The sequence below is a fragment of the Poecilia reticulata genome, linkage group LG7 (assembly GCF_000633615.1).
Source record: "Poecilia reticulata strain Guanapo linkage group LG7, Guppy_female_1.0+MT, whole genome shotgun sequence".
Classification (NCBI taxonomy): domain Eukaryota; kingdom Metazoa; phylum Chordata; class Actinopteri; order Cyprinodontiformes; family Poeciliidae; genus Poecilia; species Poecilia reticulata.
In genome coordinates, this window is record NC_024337.1 from 15,044,226 (window position 1) to 15,054,829 (window position 10,604).

At 37.2% G+C, this 10,604-nt stretch overlaps 1 protein-coding gene across 1 annotated transcript in view; it reads right to left on the reverse strand.

Moving 5' to 3' along the window:
- olfml3a (olfactomedin-like 3a) overlaps positions 1 to 2,458 on the reverse strand; it is a 10,598-nt gene extending 8,140 nt beyond the window's left edge. The window contains exon 1 of the mRNA XM_008414534.2: positions 2,142 to 2,458. Within this exon, the coding sequence (XP_008412756.1) occupies positions 2,142 to 2,252 (111 nt within the window). The 5' untranslated portion in view covers positions 2,253 to 2,458. The remainder of the gene's footprint in view (positions 1 to 2,141) is intronic.
- Between the last annotated feature and the right edge of the window lie 8,146 nt (positions 2,459 to 10,604).

The following is a 10,604-nucleotide window of genomic DNA, read 5'->3' on the forward strand; positions in this document are numbered from 1 at the left end:
GCCTGACACAGTTATGATGTTAACCTTTTGAGTGGTGAGACCTCATGCATCAGAGGTTTAAATGGCTGCAGTGCAGATGCTCAACTTGATCGATGTGTGCTCTGTGTTGTGGATCCAGTGCAGAAATAAAGCAGAAAGAGTGTGCAAAAGTGCAAAAGTGCAATAAAAAATGGAGCAGATTGCATTCCTTTGTGTAGTAAATCCCCCTTCAAGTGTCTTAGGGACCTTAGCATTCACCTGAAAGACTTTGATGCCGGTGCCGCCCTTTTCTCACTCCTCGTCTCGCTTCCTAAAATAAATCTCCCAGGGTTGGAAGTTTCTGTTTCAATCTACCAAAACATCATCACTGTCTCAAATGCAATACGGTGATGTGGTTCCTCACACTGACACAATGAGAGTGAAAAGTAAGTAATTCAGAGGAAGACGTAATAACTGCAATCTCTATGTCATTTTTTTTTTTTGCTTTTCCTCAGGTTTCATTTTCCACCGTAMCTCGCTGTCGGCTGTCGGCACATTTAAAGCTTGCTGATGAACTGCTGGTTTTATTCAAAAGTAGAAGACAGCAGATAGTCGCTGAAAGTATTTTAAAAGAAAAACCGCCGGGAGCTTAACTGTTGTACATAGATAATGTATTTTTGCATCACAGCCATATGTGCTAGTGTTCATTTGAAGAGTAATTTAAAAGATAAGCAGAATRTATAAACCTCTATAAATGYATGTGCAGGTTTGCAGACGTGTTTTGAACATTTCAACCATAAATTTTAATGTATTTCATTGTGAATTTATGAAATAGACGTTAAGTGTGGTAATGCATTGACATGGGTTCTACTTTRCTCTGAAACGCTCTTTAGGAACATGCAGCAAAATGTGCAATGAAATGGATTAAAACAAAGTATATTCATGAGTTAGAATAACACAAAGTCTTGGCTGACGTTCACAGAGGCTTTCCATTCAATCTGAGTGACTTTCAGCTGTTTTGTAAAGAAGAATGGGGGGAAAAAAAATCAGTCAAAGCTGGCAGAGACGTATCCAGAAAAACGTAAAACAGCTGCACACATGGTGGAGCCGGTGGTTGCGCGATAGTCTTGCAACAAGAAGGTCCAGGGTTTGAATCCTAGCCAAAGGTTTTGCCGCATAGACTTTGTATGGATGGGTCCATCTGGGGACTCCAGATGGATGGATGGACGTGCAACTGACATTGCAGTGTAAAGTGTAAACCTGGATTCCAAATTCACATCATCTTACAGTTTTTTCCTACTTTTTCTTGGTCATTAACTTAAAATTGGAATGAAATATAGTATATTGAACATTATGCTGTGACAAAATTGGGGAAAGTCCAAATAGTGTGAATACCTTTGCATTGTACATGCCTCAGTCAAATCTAATGTATCGATACTGCTTTTTAAATGTGAGGTTTTTGTGAGTTGTTTGGATTCAGACAATGAACCGCTCTCCGCTCAGAACAGGCATACTTGGTATATTCATACTTCAGATTTTGACTGGCCACACAAACCCCACAACACTCGACTGGCGTTCCCAGAGGCTTTCTCAAAGTACAACAGCCGATGGGTTGTAAGAGTGGCTGACATATAATCCTCTTGTGTTTCATATCACACTCGGCACAGGCCAAATCTTCCTTCACACAAACTGAGCCTTCTCTTATTTCTGACATACTGCTGCATGTAACCTCACTTTTAAACCCTTTGCAATCGGATCCTCACCCCGAGGCTGCTCATCGTTGCRCAGCTTCATTTTACCTTGGCAGAGCAGACTCTATTAGACTGCCGACATGTTTGATGCAACACCAGCAAAGGTCGAGWTTGTACTCATTAATATTGTGTCATTGTCTTAGACGTGGAAGATGTTGTGATACTGCCGGACAGAAGCTGCTTGTTGCATGAGAAGGAGAACTCTGCATGCATGAACTGTTATTTCTCCCAAAGCCTCCAGGGAAGTTGATGAGCCTGCCAGAGATTGCATTAATTAGTTTGCATGAGTTAGGACATTAAACTCGAATAAAAGGAGGAGGAGAGGGTTATCAACTGGTGTCTCTAATTTTTAATGACTGCAGAGAAATCTGTGCTGCCACTTAAAGAGAGTCATTTGTCAAAAGTCATTTTAAAAGGGGACTTGTTTCTTACCTCAATGGCCAACAATCTGTTCTCCAGATAATCCATCAGTGCCTGGTAGTAATTCTGGGCTCCAATTAAAGTCCAGGCACAGGAAACGAGGAGGACGAACAGCGGCTTCATTGTGAGCCGATCAGCGGGACATCTGAGTTTCTTTGTCTTCACAGATTGAAGAGGACTCCTCAGGTTTCTCTCTCTGCCTTGTTCCCCTGCTAAACAGTCTATACTGGTCGCACAATGTCTAAACACAATGTGCCATAACAGAAGAACTGTGCAAAAAGGTGAGAATGATAGAGAAAGCAGGAGGCCACTCTGAGGGTTTCCGATTCTTTGACCGCTCTGACTTTGCTGGAATGTTTTCACAAACTCTCAGGGAGGAGCTTTGTGCCTCTTACTCTGCTCTTTCCTTAGGAAAGTGGACTCACTTTGTGCATATGGGCTTGCTTCATGTGGCGCTGGTACTGTTTCAGGTGTACAAGTTGGCTTGAGCACGCAGAAAATAAGTATGACACATACAGCTCATTTTTTCACTTGGCGTATCTTAAATGCCACATATTCTTGAAACATTTCACAAACTCTCAGGGAGGAGTTTTTCTTTTTTTTTTWAATTGACATGTCATTTTCAAGTGAAATTTTATTTGTCATATTGTGACAAATACGACTGACAAAAACTTTGCTCCATCAAGTCACTTTATGACAATAGCACAGCATAAACATTATCAGGACTTTGCAATAACCCTCCTACAAAGARCCCCTGTTATTCTGATGCAAACAGTTACCTTTCCTTGTTATTGCATTGTCAAGATTGAATATTAGGTTTCAGGAAGATTGTAGGGAAGAAAATTTAAGGTAAAAATCATCATAATTTAGTCAGGAAACTGGAATATWATTTTTTTTWAAAACGTAAAAACATTAGAATCTATTTCAATTGTTTTTCAAGGCAGATAATTTAAAAACTTTTTAGCACTAAAGAACCTTTAGAGAAACATCTCTGTAAAATAGAAAGAGATGGATGAGGACATGATTGGGTGTTTTTTCTTATAAATACAAATTAAAAAAAAAATTAAAGCAAAAAAAAAGTGTTGAAACTAATGTGTGGCTGCTTACTGGAAACAGGAAAGATGGACTGTCCATTCTTATTCTCAGCATCACACAGTGCTCACCATTTTGATGACTGGTAACTCTAGAAGAGTCAGTGGCCACAGCATCAAGTTCATCCCAGGTGTTGTTTGTGAACATAAAGTTAAATAACTAGAAGAGTAGAAATTACAACTTGAATTTTGCCTGAATTAAAATTGTTTTGAATTACAATTTTTGTCACAAGCGATCATTTACAACTGTACTAATTTAGAAGCATGCTGAAGCTTTTACAGACAGCTTTTAAATCTCTGGATGGGGTGCTGGTCGGTTATGCTCCAAACAAAGTCATCCTTCCCATTGGACACATTGCCTGTGTTCTTGACTCACTTTTATTTTTCTTTAACTCTCTTTTTACATTACTTATTAGATTTCAATATAGGTGTAATAAGCTACACACCTACAATCAGAAAAAGTAACTCAAATTATGATCATGACTCATGCACCCATCACATGAATTAGATATTACTGAATGTATCATATTGTTAAATGCTTCCTGTTTGGATGTTCTTCATGGTTCTCCTTGGAACAACAAAGTTGTATCTCACTAATGTAAGTACTTTATGGGCAGCTCATAATGGCCAGTATGTGAAGCCTGGAGATGGAGAGGCTGCAGGGACGCAAGTTGTGCTTCTAGCTGGCTTGATGAATATTCAGCTCCACTGAGGCTGCAGATGTTAGATGCTGAATTTAGCATCAACTGCATGAAACAGGAAAGCAACCCAGAACCAGAATGTTGCTCTCAATAAAGATCTCAGAGATCATGTGCATCATGTGCAGCACTCTCCTTGCTTTTTTTAAAAAACTCTATAGTAAATATGTGTAAAAAGTCTTAAAATAAATTACATTTTAGTGCAATCACAAACTGGAAAATTTAAGTTGAATAAATGTATGCATTAGGGGAAAAAAGCTGGGCTTTTTTCTGTCGAAATTACTGCTGCTTCATTTAAAAGACGATGCTAATCTAGCTGAAGCATGTTTTTGATTTATACTTTAATTTTAGAGGCTGATTCAAGCTTAATTAAAAAATACTTTAATTAGACTATTTAGGGACTTGAAGTATTTCATAACCTATTTCCATGGGGTATAAATATGAAATGACACACAGGCAGTTGGCAGCTCTTCATTATTGTCAAGATAAGAAATCAGCCTTATCAATAAGGAAATGAATTGATACTTATAAATAAGGAAATGTCTGCATATTGATACAGTGGACTCCTGGTAGTAACGAGGATTGGGAAACACAATCATCTGTGAATAGCTGCAATACTTAAGATTCCCTCTGAATGTTTATAATTGCTGATTTTATTAGTTCAAATGCAAATTATGCCTCAATATACATGAATAGGCAGAGCCTCAGCACTGTAACTAAAACTAACGTTCAACGCCACGAAGCATTACATCAAAGTATTTAATGTTCCCAAGCTGCATCATCTATAATATGTGAGTAATCTCTCCAAAAAATTTGCAATTTGTCAGATTTTCCGCAAATAATTTAGAGTTACGTTCCACAGAAAAATCCACAAATTGGTGAATCCTGAAATAAAGAAGCGCAAATAGGTGGACTTGTTTAATCTTACCCATACCTGCAGCCGGATCAATGAGAAAGTTGAAAATGACTGAAAGTTAAATATTTTACGGATTTATAGATACGTAACATAAAGAGAGACGGGAAGAGAGAGAGATTGAGCGAGATCTTTCTCAATCTCTAATCTCTCTCTGAGTAGCTGTAAAAGATTTAGCTATTCAGCAACAATTACTCAAGTTGGGTTAAGCGTGATGTTTATAGGAGGACAACCTTATTACAGTCCATAGCATTATGAATTCTGGAAAATACATAAATAAATATTTTAGAAATATGGAAACCCTGGAAGTGTATTGGACTTTCCTCTTCTTTCTGTTTGGGGTGTTTTGTTGTCTTTGCCATGACCAAAGTTATCAGAACCTGCAGACTAGAAGAAATGATTGAATTATGAAATGTTCTTGATGGAGGTTTTGTCCTCACAGATGTAAATTTCAGTCAATATGACAATCAATAAACTTCTTTCATACATTTTGCATCTTCAGTAATATCTAGTCAAACACTCCCTGCAAGGCTAAAACTCCCTCTGGAATTTCTTTACTGGAACGACCTGAAAGTCTGAGACTTGATGATCAATCTTTGATAAATCTCTGCTCTGTAATTAAAGAAAATGTGCAATCACTCTCATTAATCATGCAGGCTTGCAGAATTTAAAAGCATACAGATCGTTTACTTCATTAATAATGTTTAAAGTAGTTGTCCTTATCTTTAAGTTTTGCTTTTTAAAACTTTTAGAAACCTAACTGATTTTCTTTAAGTTTTATTGGTGTAGAAAAGCAAAAATAAAAACTGTACTGGAAAGACAAGCATGGAATTATTAATTTTTTTTGGTCATAATTATAGAGTGAAACTTGTAAAGGCAATAAATTACTATGAAAGATATAAGAAGAGACCACAAGTGGGATTTCTTAAATGTGAAGTGAGGTGTGAAAACAAAGTATGCCACTAGAAAACAAGAATAACATGGAAACAATGTCTTCAGCTTGTACTAAAACTATAGTTATGTAAGAGTTGAGAAAAGAACAGCATCTTCAGTGGATCATTTGCTTCATTAAACCAGAATCACATATTTCTGGCCTCACTGGTTTCCCACGGCTGATCTGCCTTATTGCTCCGATTATGCGGCTTCGCTCTGAGTTTCACAGCCAGAATTAGTCAGGAGGGCTTCGTTGCTACTTGGAAGGAGATTGCTTTTCCTCGACTAGAGCGAAATGTATGCATTATCGCTTCTGGAGCATTAGCGCATTACAAACTAAATGACTGCAGACAAGCTACTGGAGCTTCTCGGTGTAAGTATTAAATTCAATAAATAGATTTCAATATATTTCCACAGAACATTGCTACAGTCTACAAAATGCTTTAGTATTTGACGACAAAACGTTAGACACACAAAGCCAATTTATAACCGATAAACGTTTATGGTTATAAATCGTTTCTGAATGGTTTCTTGTGGGTTTTTTTGTTCTCCTCGAGTTCACTAGGGTACACTGACAGTGTAGTTGACCTGGAACCTCTCTACAAAGACTCGCATAGCCTAATTTAAATATGGTGCAAACTTAACTCAAGAAGGCGGCATAATGACAAATAAATCCAGATGTATGACACTGTGCCTGCACGTCTATCCAAGTGTGATTCATTGTAAATCCCAGTCAAAGAGAAATTAAGCTCAGAAGAAGTAATAAGAGACTCATTATTGGATATGTCCAAATTTATTTGATTCATTATTATTTTTTAAAGTGTTGTAATTGACAGTGTGGCCAACGTGAGGCCCAACAAATTTACTTTCAAAAGCAAAGCGTTAAAGATTTCACTACGATGCTCCATTTGAAGTATATACACAACTTTATTAGAAATTGCTTTGGGCTTATTTAAAATGTAATGATCAAAGAAATGGAAAGAAAAGAGAGCAAGAAAGTGAGAAAGGTGAGGGAAAATGTTAAAATGGAAAGAGAAAGATACGTGTAGAAGAGAGAAACAAGGATAGAGGGAATACAGGAAAACATAAGAAGTCTGCTTCTACACCTGCAGAAAGAGAAAAAAACTGAACCAAGAAACCACAGCAACAAGCATATGCATATCTAATAATTACTACAATATCAATAATAATTACACTGTAATTACACAAGCAAAAGTAGGAACCAATTCAATTGATCCAATGACCAGTCAAAATGATGCGAAGAGCAGATGATGTGAAAAATCATCAGGCTTGATGTGCAACATTTACATTAATATTAATACAGATAAACAAATCTAATGAAGAAGCCTCTGATTCAACACTTTACCTGCCTGTAGTCTGTTCCCCTCCAGGCTGCTCAAAGAATGAGTGAACTTGAGTTCAGTTAACATGAGAAGCATTATAACATCCTCCAATCATCAGATTAGGGTTAACTAGACTATTCCATCTAAAATGTGCCTATTGTTACCAACCCCAGAAAGGTAAACAGCTGTATACATACAGGCCRCACACCGTTTACTCCATATCCAACACGATTACCCTTACAAATTATTAGTCTCTAAAATCATCTTGTTTAGAACTCCATTTGAAATATCTTATCTTACTCATAAAGCATTTTCTTTCCACTTTGCGTATGCAATAAGATCCACACATTTTATTGCATTTACAGTTTATTTGCTTCTGGTGTGCACAATAAATGTTGTCACACCATTAACAGTATTTAAGTGTTGCCAATGGACCCATAACTGTAGAAACATGCGTTTGCCAGCCATAATGTTGCCATGGAGCTTTGCACATTTCCACAGACATGCCATTACAGATGTATTAGATATTTTTCCTGGAAAAGAACGTCCATGTTTGTTCTTATGTATTCTTTGTACATGAGGCCTTTCCAGGTTTTAAAGTTATTGAAATCTGACTTGCAGTATTCATGACGATGTCACAGATTCTTCCATTTCATCATTTATTAAAGCTACCCTCACCAAAAGGCCCAGATACATACAAAACATCCGAAGGTTAGAATTTAAAAGTGAAATCATATTTGTTTTGAACCAGTTTGTTGTCCAGTTCTTTCAGGTTGTGGCCTTTGTGCAGCTGTGTGAGGGGGTCTCCAAACATTGACCTTTGGCCACTCAAGTTTCTTTGCCCTGTTTCGACACTGCCACAGCACATCAAGCTGTGAGCAATTAAGCTGAGCGCACTACAGGGAGCGCCAAACAGCTCATTGCTTCATCATCAGGGTTTGATTAGGGGGCCAGTGCCAGATACAGCATGATGTCTGTTCCAATCATGTTTTTTTTTTGTTGTCTGTTACCCAGTATCATCCCATCGAGTCCTGAACTGAACCACAACTCCCCGTCTATTTTTACGCTGCCAGACACTAGACCAGACTGCGAGTGTCGTCATGGTAACAAAGTGCAGAACGGCTGCATTTAGAATCGAAATGGGCAACCTGGAGTTTGATCTAATCTAGAACACGCTGCCTGTCTGCAGCAGGCGACCGACGGCATTAATCCGCAAAAGTCTGCAAAACTCATACATGGTTCAATGCACCAGAAGTTGCGGTCATCATTTACTTAATTTCATTTTTAAATAATGTTCATTTATTTATTTTTAAGGCTTCATATCGAGCCTTGGACTCAGTCTTAATGACATCCCTAATTGCATCTTTGTGTCCTGTCATTTAGGATTCATTAGGTTCCAAGTATTGGCAAACTGTGCTCTCATAACCTTTCCAGAGTCGAGGTAAATGAATTACCGAAGGATGCAGCTGTTCCTTTTGTTCAGGGAGCGTCTTGTTGATTGAATTTATTCACGCAAAGGAACAGAGACATCCTGCAGCAGGCTTTTTAAAACCTGCTGTTGCATTTATGACTGTTTTTTAAACTTGACCACAAGATGGCAGCATCTCACTTATTGTGAATAGTCCAACCAGATCCTGAATTCAAATTAAGAGTTGCAGTGTAAACAAAGTGAGCATCATGGGTCATTAATTAGCAGAAAACTGAAAAGAAGAACTTAATTAAGAATAAAAAAATTATCTGTTTTGCTAATTTGTTAAAGAGTTGTAGACAGACAGTGTCTAAAGATGAGATTCCTGTTTTTTTTCCTGGAAGAGTCAGAATATTTTTCCCTGGTTTGTTAAACAATTATTTTATATTAAGTAACTCTTCCACACTTGTTGCATTATTTTAATTGCTTAATATAGACACAAATATAAATATAATGATTGAAATAAAAAATGCACATATCTTCTCAATGTTCCACTTTGTATCCATCCATCCATCCATTTTCTTTACACCCTTGTCCCTTAGTGGGGTCAGGAGGTGCTGGTGCCCATCTCCAGTTAATGTTCCGGGCGAGAGGCGGGGTCACCCTGGACAGGTCGCCAGTCTGTCTCAGGGCAACACAGAGACACACAGGACACACAACCATGCACACACACACTCACACCTAGGGACAATTTGGAGAGGCCAATTAACCTGACAGTCATGTTTTTGGACTGTGGGAGGAAACCGGAGTACCCGGAGAAAACCCACGCATGCACAGGGAGAACATGCAAACTCCATGCAGAAAGACCGGGGCCAGGAATCGAACCCTTGCTGCAAGGCAACAGCTCTACCAACTGCGCCACTGTGCAGCCCTGTTCCACTTTGTATTTGGATGTAAAATAACCAGAGATGCACCAATCAATTGATCAGGGATTGGAATTGGCATATTTTCCATTGATTGGTTCTGAACTGTGGATTCCATATCAAATCTTGAAGAAATTGGATTTTATATTTTGACGCAGTTTTTGAGGTTAACAAATTAAAAACAGTAAAAAGTAGGAAGATGTGCTTTCATTAAAAGTTGGGATTAACTTTCAGTTTCTTAATTCTTTTGATGTATTATAAAAAGGACATATTTATTGCTTGCAACAAAGTTTTTTTGTTTAACATTTCATGTGTTTTTTAAAATCAAAATGCTAAGTAGTTAAAACTGAGGATTTCAAAACCTCAAAGAAAACAAAAACTCTGTATTCTTAAGAAAAGCCTGATTGGTGTTTCATTAAAAATCACACTCAAATAGTTTTGTTTCAAATACAAGGTTTCTGTCTTAATAATGCATTTAATTGTCAAATTATTTACCACTATGGTAAGGGAAAAATAATAATATTTTCAAATGTGTACTACACCAAAAGGTCCTGGGTTCAAATCCCAACAGGACCTCCCTGCATGGAGCTAATAGTTTACAGACATTTGCAAAGTATAGACAACAGATGGATGAATGAATCTTTTAAAGTTCAGTAATGTTTAACTTAAATGCTGCAAAAAAAACTCCCTTAAAGAAGCACCTGAGTTATAATGTAAATACCATCAATTCTCCATCTCAAGACATTTTTCTCAGATAAAACTCCCTGTCCAAACATGTAAAGTCATGTCAGAGTACACACAGTCTTAATCTGCAACTACATCTTTAAAAAGTACTAAGAACGAATAACGAGTTTTACAAGAAAAAGAATGAATCATTTCCTGTTTTATTATCAGTATTTGTCATAAAGGAGGAACATGTGCAGCATATTGAAGTGACGAATACGAAAGGCTGCTGTAAAAAGAAACAACAGAAAAATAAGGATTTATTCTAGTTTTTCAAATATGAATTAAAATGTAAGTTAAGCACAGCATTGTACTTCCATCACTGTACTTGACAGTTGGGACAAAGTGATAAATCATTCCAGATGCATTTATCATTGTAGCAAAAAAAAAAAAAAAAAAAAAAAAAGCTCAATCGTTGTTTGACCTTTCAGTTGAAGTTGATG